The sequence below is a fragment of the Aythya ferina genome (genome assembly GCF_964211825.1).
Source record: "Aythya ferina genome assembly, chromosome: 5".
Classification (NCBI taxonomy): domain Eukaryota; kingdom Metazoa; phylum Chordata; class Aves; order Anseriformes; family Anatidae; genus Aythya; species Aythya ferina.
The window spans coordinates 45184351-45207177 of record NC_140301.1 but is presented as its reverse complement, the minus strand read 5'-3'; the positions used below and the strand labels follow the sequence as shown (position 1 = coordinate 45207177).

At 42.0% G+C, this 22827-nt stretch overlaps 2 protein-coding genes and 1 long non-coding RNA gene across 10 annotated transcripts in view; 1 reads left to right on the top strand and 2 right to left on the bottom strand.

Annotated features, from left to right (window-relative positions):
- The window catches only part of LOC311438279, a 43101-nt gene extending 32630 nt beyond the window's left edge, over nt 1–10471 (bottom strand). For both annotated transcript variants that reach the window (XR_014694049.1, XR_014694050.1), the window contains exons 1-3: nt 9631–10471; nt 5004–5170; nt 4708–4866 (exon numbers count right to left, since the gene is read on the bottom strand). This is a non-coding gene — a long non-coding RNA (uncharacterized lncRNA). The remainder of the gene's footprint in view (nt 1–4707; nt 4867–5003; nt 5171–9630) is intronic.
- Nucleotides 8458–15493, top strand: LDHA (lactate dehydrogenase A). Of its 2 annotated transcripts, none has more exons than XM_084522475.1 (8): nt 8458–8873; nt 10480–10611; nt 11367–11484; nt 12218–12391; nt 12860–13033; nt 13894–14011; nt 14405–14528; nt 14680–15493. In XM_084522475.1, exons 2-8 carry the CDS (start codon nt 10486–10488, stop codon nt 14842–14844), a joined length of 999 nt encoding a protein of 332 aa, XP_084378601.1. In that variant the 5' UTR covers nt 8458–8873; nt 10480–10485; the 3' UTR covers nt 14845–15493. The 2 variants fall into 2 exon arrangements, with proteins under 2 accessions (XP_084378601.1, XP_084378602.1); XM_084522476.1 differs by having other exon boundaries at nt 8722–8873; nt 11367–11488; nt 12225–12391.
- Nucleotides 15494–17093: 1600 nt separating this feature from the next.
- The window catches only part of TSG101 (tumor susceptibility 101), a 28477-nt gene continuing 22743 nt past the window's right edge, over nt 17094–22827 (bottom strand). For all 6 annotated transcript variants that reach the window (XM_084522474.1, XM_084522472.1, XM_084522469.1 and 3 more), the window contains exons 8-10: nt 20323–20525; nt 18570–18809; nt 17094–17427 (exon numbers count right to left, since the gene is read on the bottom strand). In XM_084522474.1, coding sequence (XP_084378600.1) covers nt 17338–17427; nt 18570–18809; nt 20323–20525 — 533 coding nt within the window. In that variant the 3' untranslated portion in view covers nt 17094–17337. The remainder of the gene's footprint in view (nt 17428–18569; nt 18810–20322; nt 20526–22827) is intronic.

The window sequence follows — 22827 nt, the reverse complement described above, 5'->3', positions numbered from 1 at the left end:
TGGCGGCAGCCAAACACACAGACAGTGATATTCCACAAGGAAGCAGCAGAGCTCACTCCTGCCTGCACACGTAAATACACCACACCACGTCCCAGAGGTCAGAGGCCTGGGCTCAGCTCCATCCGTGTCTCCCAAACCCTACTGCTGACATTTCACTACCAATCTGGCACTGCCCTGTCCGCAAACGCTTCAGTCCAGAGAATGAGAGTGAAGAATTGGGTGAACCCCACTGCCTCAGGGGCCAGTCCAAAGGTTTGCCATATGGTGAGGAACTGACGTGTACCAAGGGGACTGCACATCCCTGTCACCACTCCAAAAATTGTTCATCCTCACAGTGAGTGAGAGATGAAACATGCCAGTATCTTTTCCCTCCCAACATCCCAGCATTAAATCTCAAAGACCTCCCACAAACAGATAGTGAATCATACATAGACCATAGGACGCACAAAACAGGAATGATGTACGATTAGCAAAAAAGGAGGTGGAAAAATGTACCAGCAGCAAAGTGATCAGAGGACCCAGCATCAAGAAATCTGGCTCTAGTGCACACATGCACAGAATCAGTGACATTATCTCCTACCACCTCACTTTTTTTGTCACACTGGTACCTTTCAAAAAGGGAAACTGTGCTCAGACACTGCCTCTTAAGGCCATAACTACACAGGGTCTAGGAATACAACTGAATCTGGACAGTTGTGAGAAAATCAACACAAGGCTGGTGTGCCAGTGAGAAATAGTATACCTTGCATTTGCCACCCAGGACACAGGCATGCTGTTCCTCTTACATTCAGGGTCAAGGAACAACAGCTTCTGCAAGAATCAAGGCTGCCCCTACAGCAGCCCAAAGTCAAGCTCTTGTTCCCTTTTGTAACATTAAGCAAGATCCACCATAGTTTGCAAAACAGCAAGGCTGTGCCCTACAAGAATTTGCTAAATATTGGTGAAGCTTCATCTAAACACAGGAATAAAGGGACCACAAACCAGCAACTGCAGGCTTAGTGTAGCACTGAAAATGATTCACTGGCTGTCTGCAGGCAAGCAAGATTTCATTTTCTATTTAAAATTTGAATGTAAATAAGAAAGCTGAATTGATAGAAATATGGGTCTGCGCTTGTGTGACATTTCTTGGAAAAACACAGTGCCCTAACGCAAGTATTGTATTTGGTAATCAGTCTGCCTTTCTGTGGCTCCACTTTCACTTCCTTGCTTTGCTCTGACTCTACAATTTGTGAGCTCTTTGCTGAGGAGAGCTACTGTGTGTCTGTACAACGCCTGCACTGTGAAGCTGTGCTGCCAACAGAGATGTTCAGTCTGGTACCTGCTCCGAGTACATTAATAATTTCTCTATGGTTGCATAATGAAGCAGATTACCGCTTGAGATTACTGCTGGTTAGCCACGCAGGCTGCATGTCTCTCTAGTCTTATTTTCCTTCAGAAACACTGCCTCTTTTTAGACCTTCAGCACTGAGTCATGGTGCAGTGTATCATGTTTCAATTAGGAAACATGGGATTCAAAATAAAAAAAAAAAAAAGGAAGAAAATAGCTTTTTAAAAAATCATTAGAAATCACCCTCTTCCTGCCTTGAACTTACATCTAACCTCAACACACACACCTACCTTTGCTGTGGATAGGATGATGTCTCCAGCTACAACCCTGAGCCCCTGTGGAAAGCACAGACCCCTGAACACCCACGGCAGCCAACTAAAACAAAGCTACCACATATCCAGATGATGACATAAATCCCTAACAGGTAGCATGAGCTGGGAGAACTTGGTCTTTAGAAAAAAAGTATCTCTTTCTTTAGCAACTTTCTGCCTAGAAAATACATTAAAGCAAAATTAAAAAGCCCAGGGAGCAGAACTTCCCAAAAGACAAGGCACCAGCTTTTCCTGGGGGTAGCTCTATTTCCATTCCAGCAGCATGTTCTCCTGGTAGTACATACGATATAGATGGTATTTCAGACCTCTGCGTGATAACCTCTCAAGACAGTACCTGCCTCTCACATTCTGCACCCCCAGGCTTTGCATTCATCCACAGAGCTACCACCACCACGGAAAAAAAAAATAAATATAAGAGTACCTCGTGCAGAGACAGTGAAGTTATTCCTCCCCTCTGAGGGCAGCAGAAGAGTTCAGCTCTGTAACACAAGCTAAAGGCCCTTAAGGCTGTTACCAGCTCAGGGCTGAGCCAGGCCAGTTGCAGCTCTTTTAAAGAGCCTCAGGTGTGGCCCAAATGTGGGGACTGAAATGAAAGCAACTGGTTGCCTGTCTCCATGCTATTGATAAGTGTACTGAACTGCCACTTAAGTTTCACATTTTCTCCCACAGCTTTCCCCAGGGAATGGATAATCATTTATTACATACAGTCATTTGTAAGTGCACACATTTTCCATATACGCTAGAGAATGTGCAAAAACAGAACATGATTGTCTTGATCTCTGGCCTTCCCACTCCAGGTACAGAACTGGGTTTTATTCCCTGGGACCCACAAAGAATTACAGGAACTAAGCCATATTTTACAAGCTCCAGGAAACAACAAGAGGTGCAAAAGTTGTGCTTTATAGCACTGATGTTTAGAGTGAAAGCTTTGAGGACAGGTATCTTCCATGCTCAAGTGTGTCCTTCATGAAAACATAGAACAATTTTCATTCTCTAGGACTTCCTTGACCTTTGTAGAAACGAGAGCTTGGCCACAGTCATTTTGGCACAGGAGAGAATACATAATCTGCTATCACTTTGAATACACTGAGGATCAATCAGATATGCAAGGTCTGAAATGCTGGAAAAGTATCTTTGAGAAAGAGAACACTTGGATGAGACAGGATGGATCAATTACTTACTCTGCTGTCCTGAGTGACACATCTTCCTTTTATTCCTTGGAACATGCTAAGACACACAACATCCACATCTGTTTCCACATCCCTTGATGTGTCTGATACCCTCTTCTTTGCTGTCTTCCCTTACGGGAGGATTTACAAATTACTTATGCTTTTCACTGTGGGGGAGACAATATTGTGTCATTAAATGTACTGTGTCCCAAACGGCCTGAATCAGGAAAAAAACCTGCCTCTGCAGGACTCTGTTGCTCTTTACACTGAGCTAACCAGCTTGTTGGCATGTGGTGTGCTGAGAACGGATCCTGGGAAAATCAAAACTGACAGCTGCAGAATGAATATGAATATTAAAATAGGGGCAAGGAGGTCTCTGCTCCAGATGGAGTATAGAGACATGCCTCTGACCTTTTGCTGCTGAACCTGCCTACCCCCTTGAATTGGCAAGCAGCAGCGGCAGCGGTCTGCAGCCCTCTTCTCATATCCCACTGGCTCCCTACTGTAATTTATAGAAAGTCTCCACTTACTGCAACCTGCCAGGCACTCAAGAACAACTTAAATAACAGGAAGAGTTCTGCTGCTGCTGCCAGTTTAGAAGGCAGACAGCATCAGTGGGGATGCAGTAGTGATAACACTCCTGTGGACAGTCAGTAGGAGGCAGGTGCTGAACCAGCTGAGATGTCTTTGCAGCTTTGCTAGGCAAAGACTGAATAGTGGTTCCTGTCAACCAGGCTGCCTTTCCATCTATCTCTGCCCATGCGATTTATCTGAGCATCCCGTTTCCTGCAGTTCCTAAGTAAATGAGTAAATATTCAGTTATGTAAAAGGAATGGGTTTGGCTTGGAGAATCCTGCACAGTGACTCATGCTTCCATGAGTAAATCCAATCCTTCAGAGAGCAAGACAGTCACATGTTCAGCTTAGTCCAGCTACCTCTAGCTACATCTAACAAAAAGACACTTGGGAATTAAAGAATCTTCAGAAAGTGACAATTATTTACACAGGTCTCCATGCATATATTACCCTGGTGAACACCGATAAAAAAAAAAAAAGGTTGTAGAAATACCTAAGTAAAAAATACCCGGAAATAAGAATTGCATCAGCTAGTGCTTCCCCCTGCCCCCACCCCACCCCGCCCACTTGCCACAATGACGGTGCAAAGAAAAAGAGGGAGAGAAGCAGCAGAAGAACTACGTCCTTGTACCACCCGATGTGTAACATGTAATGCCGTATGTGCAGTGATACCTGTTAGTGCAAGGCATGGTGAAATTCATCTTTTAGTTTTCAGTTTCCTTGCATCAGTTCAAATTGTTTGACGTAGCTATACTGCCGAAGTTTGTAGAACACAAATAAGGATTTTAGGGAGTGTGAATTCTCTTCCTGTATCCTACACAGAGAAGTATCTAAAAATTGCAAGAATTCTGTCTCTGGGAGCTTTTCTGATGTTGAAGATATAGCAGAGTATGACAATCTTCTGATCTCACACTACTCAGTTTTGTAGCCCAGCCTTCTCTGACTTAGGGAAAGAACCTCCATCATTTCTATTTTGCTTTACAATGCTGAAGTGTTTCAAAATAAACTAATTCCTACAGTACCACCACCGGATTGGTAGATAAGGACCCTGCCCATTTTACAAAGGAGAAATGAAGCCATACAATTGGAAGGAGTTGTTCAGGCCTCAGATTAAATCAAAGGGAGAGACAAGACTGGTACATGACACAGCTGTGTCCAGTGCCAGGTCTTTCCTGCACACACTGACATCTTATAAAATAAAAGTCATTGTCAGAGTAAAATCAGGACTGATCATGCTGAGAATAACACTGATGATTTTTAGGAGCAAGTTAAAATCTCAGGTGGAGCAGAGAGATTTCACTGACCTTTCCAGGGCTGGTCAGCACCAGCAGTGGCATTGGGTTACTGCCAATCTCTTAGCTAGGCTTTTGCTCATACAGCAAATATGTGCAGGTCGTGGTTTGGTGTCCTCATCCACCCCAGCAGCACCATCAGATTGGACTTAATCGTTCAGGAGCAAGGACCTGAGCAAATGGCAAGAAACGTAGAAATGAAACACCACCATGTAAAACCTCTTGCATATTAGCAAAATGGAGAGAAATGTACTAATACTTTGTAAGTGTTTAACTGAAAAAAAGCAAGAGACACACATTGAACTCACCTTGTATAACTGTCTCTGGACTTTGTGATAAAGGTTTAATTGATATCTCATAGTTTAAACACATTGATTAATGTTAATCTTTTCCTTCTGTTTCTTCTTTGGATTTGATCATCCAAAGCCTGATCAAATGCCACCTGAGGTCAGTGGAAAAGCTGTTCCTGTTACTCCTAGAGAGAAAATAGAAACGTTTCCACATTCAGCAACTTCTGTTGCTTTACTTTTCTTGTTTAATCTGTGAAAGCTAACATGGCAAAGAGGACAATCAGACTGAGGAAGGGCCAAGCTTCCCTGGAGAGACCCTGTCACATTTCAAGTATTGCCATCCTTCTATCTACACCACCACCTGCTACTGCGATGGAAGGCAACAGCAGAAAACTGACAGGAAAAGTAGAACTCCTTATGTGTACAAGTGAGGAAAGCTGGCCCCATCCCTACAAAGTCAGTCACTTAAAAGAAATCAAAACAAACCCGGCCTCCATCTTCCATGTGCAAGAACAATGCCCTTCATTTGCTCACGCCATTCTGTTTATGTTGTTATGAGCTTTCTCTGTCAGAAGCTGTCTGAGCAGAAAATCAATGTCAATCATGACAGATGACTGCTCTCCTCCTGAGCATCTACTGCTGCTACTAAGATCACAAATGACACATAAAGGGAAAAAATTGGCATTCACAGCCTTCTTGTTTGAAACCCAGGTGAATTAACACCAGCACATTAAAAGCTGTCACTCATTTTTAATGAAACAAGGCTTCTGATCTGCTCACCATCATTGAGGACATGCTGGGACCAGGATGGTTTTGAAACATCCTACTTTGCTTGCATTGGTTTACTCTACTGAAGGCAGGACCTCTGGTATCCAAACAGGCACCAGACAGCTGAGGAGAACCTGATGCTGTAAGTTACCTTTTGTTATAAATAATGGACACGGTCTTGGTTCTGTTCTCAGTAACAAGCAGCATGGACACAAGCAAGTGAAGAATTTACTGGAACTTATACCCTGAAAATCATGTTCAATTTTATATGCCTGAGCCACAGAATAAAAGCAAGCTTACAATGCTAACATTCTTCTCTTAGAATCACTGGTCTCGCCATGACAGTAGGAAAATACCACTTGCTCTACACTAGTTATATATTTTTAAATGCCCATTAGTCTACCCAACTGGCCTCATCTTAGAAGCCTCTTATATTCAACATCTTCAGAAACAAATTTTTTTATAGAGAGAAAGCATTTCTTGACCTTTTTTTCCTGTCAAGTGCTCAGTTTCTATCCCAGCAGACGAAGGTTAGCACTCAGCATAGATGCTGTTGTCCAGATCCCCAAATCTGAACAAGAAGTTTAGAGTTCATTCATACAAAGCCCCTGTAGGGATAGATTCCTGGGGTGCAGAATTAAACTTCCTAATCCGTTCTTGAGACTGCTGATGGAACGAGATGCTCAGCGAACCCAGCGTAATACAGAATGACAGAACTACATTATACGGTTTCCTTTCATTCTGCATTCCTGCAGCATTAGGCCTACTCAGCACCTACCAGCACTTTCCCTTCCATACCACAGCTATTATGGTCCCTCTCCGCCCATACCACACATCTCACAAGCATCACTCAGCAGCAAGGAATAAAGCACATCTGTTTTTTGCAACCGACAGGTCATTATATCTAACCTCCTTTGGTAGAAGGGATGTTTTTTATGAGAACCTGGGGTGGTTCAGTACAGAACCCAAACTGTATTTTTCTGACTTCAATTTCATGCAAATCTCTCCTTAGGCAATGTTTCAAACATTTTCAGTTATTTTCTTACCTGTGCTTCTTGTTCCTTTTATTTTGCCAATGGACTCTCAAAGAAACAATGAGGCTTTGGGCTACCATTCCCATCAGATCACCATGGCAGAAAGGAATTGCCACTAGGATGGTCAGCGAGAAGGTATTAGCATGCCCTGAACAACAGCAGTGAATCACTTCAATTGTAAAGCAGAGCTTGGTAGATGAGTACAAGCCTCACACATGATAAGATGCACCCATGTCCACATACTCTGCACCAGTCTAGCACGACTGACGTCCTTGTTTTAGGCTTGCATGTGCTAGGAATGGGATGAAGCAGTGGAGAGATCAGGACCTCCATGGTAACATACATTCTTCTCAGTTGTAAATCAACTAACAAGTAGGTAAAGTGACTTTAGAAGAGAAAGGATATCCCAGGCAAAGCAGAACTGGAAAAGCTGGTATAGGTAAGGGAAGACAAAGGGAAGAATTAGAAAGAAAGGCCTTCTGACATAGCAAGATAATCACCTCATAAAGGAATTCAAGTATATCCTAGAAGCCACAAATATTTGACAAACACTTGTATTGCCAAAAAAACAAACAGAGTTAGAACCCAAAAGACAGCTAAGACAAATATCTGAAAGGTACCACAGCCACAAGAAAATTCGGGGGGGTGGGGGTGGAGGGGAGTGGGGGGAAGAAAAAAAAAAGGTATCGCTAATAGAAGAACAGGACAATAAAGGTAACCTGGTTACTCCCACAAGCCTAAATGACTGCTTCCCTGATTTTCATTGAGGATGAATGTGTTAGACCATGGGTTAAAGAGAGGATGTCTAAGAGAAGGAGTAGAAGGGAGAAATGGCTACAACACAATAAATGAAGGCAGACACATGGAGAGCAGAACAGAGCCTGCTGTGCTCCAACCGGAGGAACCAGACTGTCTTGATCCCAGAATCCTGAAGCACAGTTAACCACAAATCCAGGTGTGAGGATTTTCAGTAAGCTAACTGACTCGGAGGCGTTACCACGGGCAAGGAGAACAGCGAACATTTCAGTAAGGAGCCATGCTGGAAGCAGTCTGGAACTGTGTGTTTGATGTCTGTGCAGTTCTCCAGGAAAACTCCTGAAGGGAATTTTTACTCCAGACAAAAAAATCAATTAACAAAGGGTTAAAAGGTAGCATGGGTTTATGGAAAAAGTTTTGTGGGACAAGCCTGTACTGTAGTATAAAATCCAAAGTTCAGACATGGAGAGAATAATAAAACACAGGTTTTGTTCTCTGTTAGTATCCTAGGAAGAAGTGAGTGAAGAGAGGAAGGAGCTGGCTGTACTAAGGAGCCAGCGGGTGACGGGGAGCTGACTGTGGTGTGACTGAAAAACACAAGTGCATGTCCACTTGCGGTATTTCCAGTAACGACAGGAAAACATGAATGTTCATGACAGAGGCACCACTGAGAAGGCTGTTTAAAATACTCTGCTGCAGCATCCTCTCTCAAGAGAAAACAATTAAAACTGGAAGAGGCCTGCAGAAAGGACGTCCCAGTGACTGGAGCACGGCTGTTATCACGCAAGACTGCCAGGGTTTAGCTTATGTAACTTGAAAAAAAACAGTGGGAATTTGATAGACAAATATGGGGAAAGGGGAAGTAAACAGCAGAGGAGGATGTCTGGGCCAAATAAAACAAACAGCAATAGACAGAGATGGAAATGAGAAGCGGGTTTCCAGCCGCCGGCCGAGAGGCTCCATCCGGGAGCACGGCGGTGCAATTAGGGGCCCATAAACCCCGAGAGGCAGCGGGAATCAACCCAAGGGAGGACAGACACCAAACCCCAAAGCCCCGGTGCCGGCTGCAGGGTTTTGCCGTGCCGTGCACTCAGCCACCGCCGGCTCCCTCAGCCTTCCCTCAGCGGGGCGGCCGTTGGGGGCCGAAGGGTGGCGGGGCCCGTTGCGGGCCGCCCGTTGCCGCCCCCCCTTCGCCCCGACGTGTCTGCGGGCACGTCCCCGCCGCCGCGGCCCGCCCGCCTCACGTCAGCCGCCCGGCCCCTACTTAAGGCCCCGCTTTCGGACCCGCCCCGCCACGACCGCCGCTGCGCTCGGCTGAGGAGACCGGGGGGTAGGTGCCCGGCGCCGGGCGGGGGGGGGGGAAACAAGGCTGAGGGGGGTCGCGGGGAGGTCCCGGCCGCTGCTGGGGGCTGCGGCTCTGCTCCCTTCTGAGGGAGGGAAGGGGGCACAGCGGGGTGCCGGGGGAGGTTGTGGGAGGCAGGGGCCGCCCGGGGAGGTGGAGATGGAGGTGGGGGGGGGGGGGCTGGCGAGGGTCCGTTCGGTGCGGGTTGTTCGGCCGAGCCCCCCCGGTGGTGGGGCTGCCGGCACGCCCTGGCCCTCAGCCCGGCGCCGCATGGGCGAGGCACCGCGCCCTGCCCTGCCCTGCCCGGGGGCCTTGTGCAAGCGGCGTGATTGCCGCAGCGCCCGCCCCGAGCTTCCCCTCAGCCGGGGGAAAGGGCCTGGGGGGTAGGCAGGGCTCCAGGCTGCGGCTGAACCACGGCCTTAACACCAAGCTACGAGGAGCTAAACTACAAGGAGCTGAAATGTATCCTCAGCTGCTGCTTGGCTCCTAACCTGCAGATTTCCGTGAAAATTCCAGGCTGAAAACACTTAATTAACTCCGAAATGCTTGAGTGTGGACTCCTCACCAGCCCCGCACGTTGTGCAGCTTCAAGTGCTGGGCACGTGCGGGCTGCGCGCACTGTGCTGGCCCACGCTTCAGGAGACATCTTACGGCGGTCTTTGCTTGCAGCTCTTAGTCAGCCTTCCCTAAATGAGCACGCTGCGGGCTTCCTGTTCCTCCCACCCCAACCCCACTTGGTCCTTACCTGCCATGCCATCTCTGCCTCGCTGCGTGGCCTTTCCTGCACTGCACGAGGTGGTGCCTGTTCAGCGCTAGCTTGAGAATCGAGCTGTGTCTGTGCTTGCATCCATCTGTGAGGCTGCCCCTGCCTTGGGCTCTTCGGGTGAAGCAGAAGCTGGGCAGATGCCAGCACAGCACTGCCTGGGAAAGCAAAGGATCCTGGGGTGAAAGCACGTTACTCCCTCCTTGTCAGGGTGTTTCAGCACATCTGTGGCTGGCACAGGTTAGTTAGAGCCCATACAACCAGGCTGCTGTACAGCTGGTAGCTTAAAAAAAATGAGGCTGTGAGGGTTGGTAATGCCACTCAGAGTATCATGTTTCAGGAACACAAGGAACTAGGTATTTCAATGCAGAACTGTACTGTTTCACTTGGAAACAAATCCATAAAACATACTTCAAGGATCATAATGCTTTCAAGAAGACTTTGCCAAATTGTTGTACAACTGCAGCTCTGGAAAGGCTAGAGGCACGGAGTACCAGTTTTTCAGGGCAGCAGAATGGAGACTGACAGACCATGCTGTACTGGGAAGTAGTAAAATGGCTTCCTTTGGTGAAATGTAACATGGATGATCGTTTAAACCATTCTGCTAATGCTGCTGGAAACTTATCCAGCTATGTAATCTATACTGCTCAACTCTATAGTAAGCTTAAACAGTGGATTGTCATGATTAATTCAGTTTTTAATTATTTTGTTGTGATTTATAGTCATTTTCTTAGCATCTGTTAATAAAGTGTATCTGCCCAATACAAATATCCCAGTGTCAGTGAAACCTCTAAGGACTGGAGAGATAATCTGTTGCTTTCCTTTCCGCAGTGCACCATGTCTCTCAAGGATCAGCTCATCCACAATGTCCACAAGGACGAGCATGGCCATGCCCACAATAAGATCAGTGTGGTTGGCGTGGGTGCAGTCGGAATGGCTTGTGCCATCAGCATCCTGATGAGGGTAAGTGTCAAGCTGGGGATCAGGCAGCACAGTTTAGACTACTTGAGACCTAAGAAAAGGGACAAAAAATAATCTGCCTTATTGGACTAATTGAGGTAGCACATGATGAACTTTTGGTTGTACATTACTTGATTTTGGTGCTTGAAATGAAGAAGCTAACTTCAGCAATTTCCTGTCAATAGCTTGTTCTTCTAAACCCAAGTTTTCCTTAGTATCTGACACAACATGCTCTGACTCATTCAGCAGTAAATGCAGCTCTGAAATTCCAGATGCCTTTTTTAAGTAGGAGCCCTTTAACACTCCAAACACTGTCCAAACAGACAGACAAAATAGCTTAATTCTTAGTCTGAAGCAAAGAAAATGGAGTGATGAAATACTACTTTGCAGTGGGAGCTGCTAAAAGTGGTCCTAGGTATTCCACAATGCAGAAGTAATGGAAAATGATATGATAACACTAGGATTGTTTAACTCTAAAATAGGTAGTCTATGAACAACTACAAAGTTATTCTTCATCATTGTCCTGCTAAATTGTGCAACTATTCCATGCAGAATGTGGATATGAAAAGTATATAACTAATTCAAAGTGGATATCCCAGGAGACTAACTTAAATACCTGTCTTGGGAGCAAGTAAAGTGAGAAATGTGAACAGAATTGCTGAAATGGATTGCTGCTTCTAAAAGAATTGTAACTTCACCTTTCAAATTGAGTTCTCTGTTCAGAAATAAACTTACTCTTTAATCCTGGTCTCACACAGGACTTGGCTGATGAACTTGCCCTTGTTGATGTTGTGGAGGACAAGCTGAGAGGAGAGATGCTGGATCTCCAGCATGGCAGCCTCTTCCTTAGAACACCAAAGATTACTTCTGGGAAAGGCAAGTAGTTGGCTCCAATGTACTTATTTGAAAATGGAGATAAGCACATCAAGTCTCAAACTTGGTCATCCAAGTCTAGCACTGAGCCTGCTATCCTAATTATAAGGAAGGGAGCTGATTTCATTTCTGTTCCTACAGAAATAGTACTCAGCTGATACTACTACATACACCTTGTAAAGGGCCATCCAACTAGTATGTTTAGTATGGAAAGATGAACTGAAATACTTGTGGACCTCTGAGAATTGTTTCACAGGCAGTTAGCCTCTACATTACTGCTTACTTGTCAGCTGTGTGTCAGCTTGCAGTTTAGTGATGGCTTGGCTGGGGCAAGTAGCAGCCATCTCATACCCCAGTAAATACTCAGCTCCAGTGTCCACAGGTGATGCGTTACGAGAGGAGAGCCTTCCTGTTTCTTCTACACAACACTTGCACAGGAGGGTGTCCTGACAGCTACCCCATATCTACCTATGGTTGAGGAGTATGGGATACCATTGCCTAAGTTCTGCTTTTTAAGATATTGATTTGCCTTTAAGGTTGCCACCTGTGGCAACAGGCCACAGCTTTAAAAGAGAAAAATTTTCCACTTTCTGTAGAAGGAAAGTCTAGAGTAACAATTATCAGTAAAGTTCTAGCAACCTCAAGCTTGAGAATTTTAGGTATCAGTGCTAAAAAGAACTGAACTCCTGTCCTGAACCATGCGTACAGGTCATCTGATACAGCCTTTTGTCTGCAGATTACAGTGTGACCGCACACTCCAAGCTGGTCATTGTCACTGCTGGTGCCCGTCAGCAGGAAGGAGAAAGCCGCCTTAACTTGGTGCAGCGCAATGTGAATATCTTCAAATTCATCATTCCCAATGTTGTGAAGTACAGTCCTGACTGCAAGCTGCTGATTGTCTCAAACCCAGGTTTGTCTTGTTTTGCCTTGGCAAGAGGATTTGGCTTAGAGAAGAGCGTTTTCTGCAGTAAGGTGGTCATTATATTAACATGACGATGCACAGGCTTTTAGAAAGTGCTTATGCCATATAAGCACAAAGCAAGAAGTGTTGTTGTCCTCTCCACACACAGCAAGCTGGTTCTCTGCAAAATAAACCAGGTTCCCTCCAATTTGGGTCTTCAGTTGCAAGTGATCTTTAGCAGAAGACACAGTAAGGGGCACTGGTAATTGCATGCATAGTATAAACAGCCTCTTAATTTTGTCTTTATGAACAGTCATTGTGTTAGCCTGCTGCAGGGTCTGGTGATGATCATGACTTCATTCTCTATTCCACCTAACAAGCATGCAAATAAAAATCCTTAGAGATGAACAAAAGATACCACCCTAGTTATCAAACTGTTAATGATTGGCACTTATCTTCACTTTTTTTTACCTGCAGTGGATATTTTGACCTATGTGGCCTGGAAGATCAGTGGCTTTCCTAAACACCGTGTTATTGGTAGTGGCTGCAACCTGGATTCTGCCCGTTTCCGCCACCTCATGGGAGAAAGACTGGGCATCCATCCTCTGAGCTGCCATGGGTGGATTGTTGGAGAGCATGGAGATTCCAGTGGTAAGGGTGAAATCTGGATATTACATCATTTTTTCTTCCTATACTTTGTTTGCAAGAAACATTTGCAAAGTCTACAGCAAAACTTTGCTCAGAAAGCTTTTGCACTGCAGTAGCTTCAGAATGCAAGTCCTGCTTTAAGTCTTCTGCAGCACAGAGTAACCCTAGATGATCTATATTTGACCCGAGTTATGCTGCTTGGAAAAGGTCATTACTGTAACCTAAGGAGGCTAAAAACTTCTATGCTAAGTTGTTCCCATAACTCTCCAAAAAGCAAACTGCAGAACCAAGAGGGTACAGTTCTCTGCAAGGGACTCCCAAAGATCTGCAGTAGATCTACCAGTACTCAATCAGTTGTCTTTACTGGCATCACTTGATTACTTGAACTATATTTAGGAATAGAATTACAGAGTCGAGTCTAGATGAGGACAGGAGAGAGCAATGTTCTCCTCATTTAGCCTGCACTTTCTCTAGCAACAGCAGAGCAGCACTGTCTGCTTACTGACATCCAATAGGATGCATTTGGAATCAATTTTTATCTTGAGAAACTGCTGCAAAGTACAGTGTTACTGTCAATTTGGTTCATGTTGTTTAGGAGTTTTGCTTTCATAATGGTACATTAAAACCCTGAAATGTCACATATAAAGAAAAGTGGTTTTATGCTCTTCTTAGCTCACAATTTAGATTTAATGTAGTAGTATGACCTATGAGACCAAAGTCGTATCTAAATCTGTAACATGTGCCATAGATTAATCTAACTAGTTCCTATCTTAACAGTTAACTTGAAGAGGATAAAACTAAGTTTTATTATGTTTGCAAGATTCTTCATCTTGTGAAGCAATTAATCTCTGTGCAATTCTCAGTACCTGTCTGGAGTGGAGTGAATGTTGCTGGTGTCTCCCTGAAGGCTCTTCATCCAGAGCTGGGAACTGATGCAGACAAGGAACACTGGAAGGAAGTTCATAAGCAGGTGGTGGACAGGTAAATACTGATTTCCCTTGTTTTTTCTTGAACATGAGGACTAATCGTGAACAACATCTCTAAACTGCATTATTTTTATCTAGTTTAATAAGTGGCCCAAAACAAATGTCAAGGTACAGAAATAGTACAACTTGGAATAATGGTTTAAGAACTAGTGTAAATCTGGCAGTGCTAACTTTTCATTGTTAGTGAGCTTTAAATAAGGAAAGTGTTTTAGCTTCCAAACTTCGAATGTTAGTGAGGGGTGTAGCGTGGACTTGCTCATTTCAGTCCTGTCCACTGATTAGTGAAGTTTGTCATCTTTCTAGATTAAGGCACCTCCAAAATAACTTTCCTACAAACATTCAGTTGAAGCTACTTGTTTTATAATGAGTAATTTTTTTTACTCTGCAGTGCCTATGAGGTCATCAAACTGAAGGGGTACACATCATGGGCTATTGGCCTTTCTGTGGCAGATCTAGCTGAAACTATTATGAAGAACTTAAGAAGAGTGCACCCAATCTCTACAGTTGTTAAGGTGAGCAGCTCTTTTTGCCAACTTTGTCTTAACTGAGAAGAGGGGTAACATTCTAGTTTAATTGAACTTGGTTCAGTTTTCCTCATTAGAATACTCTGCAAAACACATACACAAGGCCTACCCTAACTAACTATTCTTACCTACTTTTCAGGGCATGCATGGAATCAAAGAAGATGTCTTCCTAAGTGTTCCTTGTGTACTGGGTAATAATGGCATCACCGATGTAGTGAAGATGATCCTAAAACCTGAAGAGGAGGAGAAATTAAGGAAGAGTGCAGATACACTCTGGGGAATCCAGAAGGAACTACAGTTTTAAGCCTGTTCAAGCAGTTCAGTGTTTTGCAGTTTAACAGGTTTAGTGGTTTGTCTTAATGTTGCACTTTCCAAGTAGGTCAAATCCTTCAATGTATGTATCTCAACTAGAACACAAAAAATGAAATCTGAACAAAGGAGTTTCCTAAAGGTGGTGTTAGGAAACTATTCTAGGATTTTCCCCATGCTCAGAGACCCGTGTTCTTAGCCAGAGAGAACCTAGTCTTGTACAGTGAAGTGGTGACATAAATCCAGCATTCAAAGCAGCACTGCCTAGAAACCCTTTGCCTTTTCCTCACCTTGTTTAAACCTTGGCTCAGAACAATAAGTAAGTAGCTCTTATACAACATGAAACCAAAGACTATTTTCTTGCAGTTCAAGGATTGTCAACCCAATTGACAAGCCTTCTCTGCCAGCTGAATAGCTTCAAGAGTTCACTGTTGGTTGGTCCAAATATATTTTCCTAAAACTGCTTTGGAATTTTTGTGTATACTTTTTTTTAGAGAACCTTATTTTTGTGTACTGTATCAGACTAGTTGTAAGTTTATCTCCAAAGCATGTTTAAAAAAGTGTTCCAAGTTTCTGTATGCAACAAGACAGCAACTGTTCACCTGTAGTACCAGCTCCAACACCAAATAAAACATCAACGGTTATGTGTCTCCTCAGTTTTCCTTGTATAGCTTTCTCTACACTACAGCTCCACTTAAAATCACTACTGACTTTATCAAATATATTTCTTCAGTCACATTAACTTAAACCTCACTTTCATAAAAAATTTTCCATATGAAACTAATCTGTTGTCAATTCCAAGTGCTTTGTAAACTTTTTAACACCAGACTCCTGAGTTAAGAGTACAGAAACATGTACTAATAGGAGTACTTCAATGCTTGGGACTTAAACTTGGTTGCCTTATTAGGGCAAAGAAACTGTTGACATTATTGATAATTATCTGAGAAAAGAGATGTAATGAAGGAAATGTTTTCCTTACATACATGTAAGGAAAGTGTCTCCCCAGATGATTATGTGACATCCATAAAAAGTCAACCTGCTGCTAAGTACAGAAAATTATCTCTGGAATAGCAACCATGTATAGTAATAGTGACCAGCATTACTCTGTAAAGCCCATAGTACGGTAGATGAAGAATAAGGTATCTTCTCAATATATGAGAAACCTCTTTATAACAAAGGGGGAAAGGCCTTAATCCTTTTTCTAACACTAGGACATGGCATGTAGCAGGAATGGAAACACCACCTGATTCACTGAAGTGTAGACTTCTGTATGGACTGCAGCTGGTGATGCTTCTCAGAACAAAGTATTTCAAAATACACTGAAACAGGCTGTGAAGCAAATTCAGTAACAAAGGAAAAGCTGTAGCTGTTCTACTGCTTTCTCTTCAAGCTAAATGACCAAAACAGCAGCTGGAATGAGAGCACACAGCAACAGTGATTATGAACACCTGTTTTATGCATACAGGAAGATGGTATGAAGCCCTGTTTCAAGTTTTTAGAAGATCCACAGGACTTAGATTTTATTCCGTGAAGTCTCACAACGCTTTTCAGTAAGAACTCAAACCTTTTTCAGATCCAACTGTAATGTGAAAAGCCTTAAGACCCAGCTTTGAGCCACACCTACTATTGCATTAAGACCAAGAAATTTTAGTTTTCATACTAGCTTTGCCAAGGCAGTCCGTGGGTCTTAATTTACAAAAACAAATGGAGGAGGAGAGCAGCATGCTGCTGGGAGGCAGTAAGAGCAGCACCACGTATCCTTATAACACTCCAAGGTGGGTGATAATCTCCATCACAACCTACCCTCTTCTGCAGACTGTGTTGGGTTTAACCATGAGGCTTCTCACTGTGGGCTCCCAGAACCTCTGCCCCTCATGGCATTGTGGTGCATAGCATTATCAGCCTCACAGGCAGTGCAAATGTAGAGGCCCTTCTGTTTTTCCTAGCATGTTCTACAGAAAAAAAAAATGCAATACACAGCAAGGCATAAAGGTACTGTAAGACACGGTCCAGGATGACCATAATCTGATGGCAGTCGATATAGCAGCTAGGTCAAACAGCAGGGCCTCAAAATTCAGTTTCCAGCTTTCATTGGCCACAAGAGAACTGTTACACCAAACGTGAATTATTCTAGCTCAGGACACTGAAGTATCTTCCAAATCTCAAAAGTAAAATGAAAGAATGGTTCAGCTGACACTCCATAAGCCAGGCCTGTTTGTAAAGAAAGTGCATTGTACACAATTCTGTAGAGGAAGAAAATATGCAACAAGTTTTATTCAGCGTAAGTCCACCAGCACGAAGATTACAGGAAATAGAAAGTGCATTAATAAAAGCTAGTCTTTACCAAAAAGAAAATATATTATTGATTCAAAATATCTTACACTTGAATGATGTAATAACTTATTCTGGGAGTCTACTGATTAAGAGAAAAATCAACAGGAAGGCTGCTTCATAAGTAAATCTAACTTCCCAGTTAAAGTCTGAGAATTTAGTAGAGATCACTGAGTCCAGCAGTCTTCCTTGCTTTCTGCATTAATGCTCTCAGCTGGAACTGCTTGCGAGACAGAAGACGTACATGCTGAAAAAAAAGAATAAGAACAGCAGGCTATTGGGAAAGTTCTGATAAACATCTTAATTCTACAGCAATCCACATTTTGAAAACATGACACAGTCCATAACCCAAATGGGATGTTTATTTTTGGAAACACTAAAAGCATTAGTTCTCCAAATGGTATTTTTTTGGCTTATAATTGTAAATGGCTACCAAATGCAATCACTATAGTATATTTTTGTGATTTAATAATTAGTTCTACACAAATTCTTATCATACAGGAGATGTAATGTGTACTCTAAGGTGAACTGAACTGAAGACCAATTAACTTCCCATGGGGGAGAAGATTTTTTTTTAAACCATTTAAACCAGCAAGCTACCTAAGAAGGAAATAGTATGTTTCTACCTGGTGCATCGTTTGCTGAATATTAAAAGCCAAGCTGATGCAGTGACTTGGGGAAACCTTACCCATTAGAAAGAGACGAGACTGCTAAGTCTCATAACACTGTCTTGGGGTCACTTGGTGACAAGACAGTTTTTGCACACTAACTTTTCAGATCCAATTCAGACAACCATGTTGTGAAGTTCCATCCTCTAAAAAAGCATTTTTAATATATTCAAAGTAATAATTCTGTTTTAATTTTCAGTGCCACCCACCACACATGTAAGCTCAAAATAGAAGGCTATTAGACCAGACATGAAAACTGTTAACATTAAGAGCAGCAAAGAAAGAGTCTCTAAGAAGGTCTCTGCTAGAGGTGGACAACTAGCTGGCTTCTCAAGGTCTCCTTCCACTTTTCATTTCTATGGGTCTAACACTCCACTGTTTGCCTCAGCTGACACATCTGTAGACTACAAGTGAAAAGCTGAGTACTCTAGTCACCCCTAGTTTTGTCAAAATCAGTATCCAAGTCCGAAAGAAAGCTTGTGTTGAAACTATTGTACATTTCTGATGATGAGTTCGTATCTATAATGCTTTTCAAATTGGCCTTTCATCTTAATTTTGAAATTCCTCTTTTAAAAAAGTTTTGTTTCTACCCATATGTACTTCTGCACTTACTGCACTTTCTTCAGTGAAAACATCATTAACATTAATAAGCTGAACACAAGAGTTCAAGGGATTTAAACACATTTAAAATGCATGTCATAAACCATCCCAAGAAGCCTACCTTTAAAAAGACATCCAGATCTATCACGCCACGTCTCAGTGCTTCCCCAAGATAAAAAATGGTGTCTTCAATTGCATTTTCCTCTGCATATAAGTTCAGGATCTGCTTGTAAAGAGGTGCTGTAGGAATGATAACTTCATCTATATCATTATTTTCTGATTGATTTTCCATTTTCTCTAAAGCAGAACTGAGCTCCTCATCCTTCTTCTTGAGAAGTTCAATGTTCTTGTCAACTTCAGCCTAAAAACATTGAAGAAGTTTATTTCTTAGCTTTCAAGAGCTGAATGTCATCTTATGTCAAGCTGTCTTGATAACTGTCAATATTTTTAGAAATGCCACTTGATTCTTTACATCTCTATACACCTCCACTATGATTTTTACAAAAGAAAGGGCTAGCAGTCTATATATTTGAGATTCTATCATTTTAAAAGTAAAAGCTGTTTTAGATTATCATGTCAATCCATTACCAATTTTAATTTTAGGGAAGGCACACAAACAGCCTCAGCGTTTTGAAGGTACTACAAAAGGAAAAGCAATGGTTTAAACAAGCTAAATATAATAATAATGAAAAAAGCAAAGCCAAATTAATTATTTTCTTTGGAAATGTATCCTTTGTAGTGAGTTCCTAGATAAGTCTGCTGAGCATGCATCACACACACACTCTAAGCCGTATTGACAGGAAACAAAAAAAAAACATGCTGGCTTTACCACCAACGGAAACTGTAATTTAGCTGCATCTGTAAGAGAAATAGTCAACACCTCTGTTTTAATTTGCTTCCCAATATTTTCCATGTCCCACAGCTAACCAATTGGAAGAGATGATTCACATCTGTTCTCCTCATATTACATACAGACCATTATCAGATTCCACTCTTCTCCCCCGACCCCCTCCATCTTCTTCCAGATTTACGTCCTAGCTTACTTAGTCATCTCTTCTATGCAAGCTTGCTCACATGTTGGATCACCCTTCTTGCCTTTTTATCATACATCTGCAGTTCTGTTATGTCCTTCCTTTCCAAGATAGTGAAGACTACAATTACACACTGCATGCACTCAGTGGAGTGAATGCAGTGTGTAAGCACATCACAGATCTGTATAATGACATAATGGTATTCCCTGTTCTCTGCTCCTTATTTACAATTTCTAACAGTCACTTTTTTTAAAACAGTATCTGAACACTGAGCTGATTGTTTCTGAAACTGATCATTAGTCCCAAAATCTTATTCCAAAGTGAGAATGCAAGCAGCAGATACAGTAAACAGAAATCAGGCCTTAATGAAAAACTTAGCAACAAGTTCTGAGCATAAGGAGTAGGAGAGACTCTCGTTTGGAAAGGAAAAGTGGAGTTATACAAGGAAGCTGTGACTAAAATCAGCGTCTCTGCACTAAGACACTGCAATGTTCTCCAGTGCTACTGTCGTACATTATTAGCCAGAAATGGAGACACAGTGATTAAACACTCCCACAACATTCATCATCTTTTCTAGAGAGTATGGGCAAAAATATCAATACTGTTCCTCTACTGTTGAACAACAGCATTTTTAAGACATGGCACAGTGTGTTTTAGGATCACTGCTATTTCCAACTCATCTCTCCTGAATAGGTGCACCTCAGTGTAGAAAGAGAATACACACTTGTAAAGCAGTGCAGTGGATGTTTTGGTATTTATCTCGTGCTAAATAGAAACTAGTCACATACTTCCGTTCCCTGCTAGAAATACTCAGATATAGAGCAGTGTTTCATCTCCGCTTACCACTTCTTGATCCAGGCGAGTTACCATCTCTTCCAGTTTCTGGTGTCCTTTCTTCAGGTCTTCTTCTGTCCGTTTCAAGGCATTGAGTTCAGCTTGTGCACGATCCATTTCTTCTTTCATCCGCCATCTCAGTTTGTCACTGACTGCTGAAATAAGGGAAGCTCGAATGGTATCTTCACTGATAGTTCCATCTCTACTGGGTCCTGCACAAGAAAATTCACAAGCACAAAATTAACTCTCTTCCGCACTGGCTTCGATACAAAGCCAGTTTGAATAAAATGGCTATCTTGCTGTGTATACTTAGCGACACAGGATACTAAGAGAAATGTTTTTTAAAATAGTTTACAGAAGCTGTGAAGAGGCTACAGAGAAAAAAAAAAAAAAAAGATATACTAATGTGTACAACAAGTAAATTTAAGAGCATGAATCCATTCATCCACTTTACTATTCCTGCATCCACAGAATTATTTTAAATTAAAAATAGGCTGGCGATTTCCCCCTAAAATCTACAAACGTTGGTAGCCTAAGTCTTTGAAAGATGACTGAATTTCTGGCGAACTCTGTCGGAATTAGCAGATACATGTGTGTTCAAGCACAAATAATGTAACAGCTGGCCTAAGACAGAAAATTTGCCTGGAGGTGCTCTATTTGGAGGCTTACCAATTACTTATTTTAAGATTCATGAAAAATAGATGGACACTATGCTAACAGAAATAACGATAATGAAAAAGATATTAACTACTGCTGTTTTCTATTTCTGACAGGGCCTAAGTGACAAATTACTGGACACTGATTCAAAAGCTACAACATATTCTACTCTCCAGTTAGTTTCACAATTATCTTTCTCTTTCAGCCAGCCTAGGGCAGGCATGGGAAGACAGTAAAACAATCAGTATTCATAAAGAACATTTGTTGGTTTATTAACAATCTTCCTTTAACAAGCAATATTTACTAAAACCAGAAATGCTTATCAATTACATTAGCATATCATTTATAGATATATTTTAGCAGACTAAAAGTAGATGGCAGACTTGTAGAAAGATGTTCCGTATTATACTGGGCCTACATTATTTTTTTAATAACTTCTGCAGGATGATAATGTAATGATGGAAGACAGAGGAAGAGGTTTACTAAAGGCAACCATGAAGAACCTGTGAAAATTCTCCCTGGACAAAATATTTTTTTTAAATATATGTTAGTTGAATAAAAAGTATTAAATCAAGCATACAGAGGTGCTGTGAAATCCATTTTACGATTCTAACAGAGGTGAGCAAATATTTTACTCTATTTTAGCTAGAGCATAACGAAATACATGATAATCATGTATTTCATGATATCATGAACACATGACAAAAATCATGATGAAATACAATTTGACCTCAGTTATACTAATTTATCAGTTTCACTTGGTTCATGGTGCCCAGAAACTTCAAGGGAGTTATTGTAGTAGCAGTGAAGCAGATCAGTAGCCACTATTGTTCTTGTATTATATAACTGGTTTCTAAACTGATCAGTGTTAACTAAAACAGCAGCTGAGGCTGCTATGTAATTGAGGTTACTACGTAGATGATTGCTGGGTACAACTTGTAATTTCAATTCATTAAATCACAGTTCCATCCATAAATAATAGTACATTTAACACATTTCACTAGTCCCTCACCCTCTAAAACACTAGAGGCTTTCACATTTAAACCTAAATATTACCTATTGCTTTTGCAAGTCAGCCTTTCAATGAGACTACCTTATTTCAAGAGTCTGTGCAACTTCCACCTTTTAAAATAAAAGGTAAACTCTCAATATTGACCTCAGAAAGTTTTGCTTATCTGCAGACCAGGAAATCTTTGATTGCTCTAGGGAGTGTGAATTGGCTACTGGTTGCTGGATTGTACCAGTATTAGAGTATTGATACTCATTAGAGTATCTTTGAGTAGGGTACATATCCTCCTGATAATCAGCAATGATCTGGAACACGCTGTCTAAAGATTTCAGTTCTGCCTTAGGACAAAAAAAGCATCCGAATCAAAAAATTAACAGTTTTCTGTTAGGATCTGAGCATAACTGTTTTAAATAAATAAATAAATAATAGAAAAAATTATTTTGAGTATCTGTTGGTATTGTTATACTAGCAAGATGTTGACACGACCACACATCTCCGAGAATCCTCAAAACATCCAAAGAATTTTTGGACCTCCACTGCTAAGCAGAACAAGACTGCATACATTCGACTCTCTTCCCTCCCTATGCCTTTTCCTCTTATTCCCATCCGCCTTCCAGTACACAAAACCAATTCCATGCCAGATATTTGAAAAAACAAAGCTATGCAACTGACAGAAGAGTAACAAAGGAAAAAATGCATATCATGCTTACTGATGTATCAATTTCTTCTAAAAAGAACAACACCTCAGATTACTAATGTGTTTCTTACATACAAATTGCAACAGAATTTGTAGAATTTTAAAATAATAAAGTTCACTTTAGACAGTATTATTAATCTCTAACGCCATA

Excerpts from the sequence above, each read along its gene's own strand:
- LDHA (XM_084522475.1), top strand. The coding sequence starts at position 10,486 with ATGTCTCTCAAGGATCAGCTCATCCACAATGTCCACAAGGACGAGCAT. Across the intron at positions 11,485-12,217 it reads AAAGATTACTTCTGGGAAAG|ATTACAGTGTGACCGCACAC; the intron begins GCAAGTAGTTGG and ends TTTTGTCTGCAG. Across the intron at positions 14,529-14,679 it reads CAATCTCTACAGTTGTTAAG|GGCATGCATGGAATCAAAGA; the intron begins GTGAGCAGCTCT and ends CCTACTTTTCAG.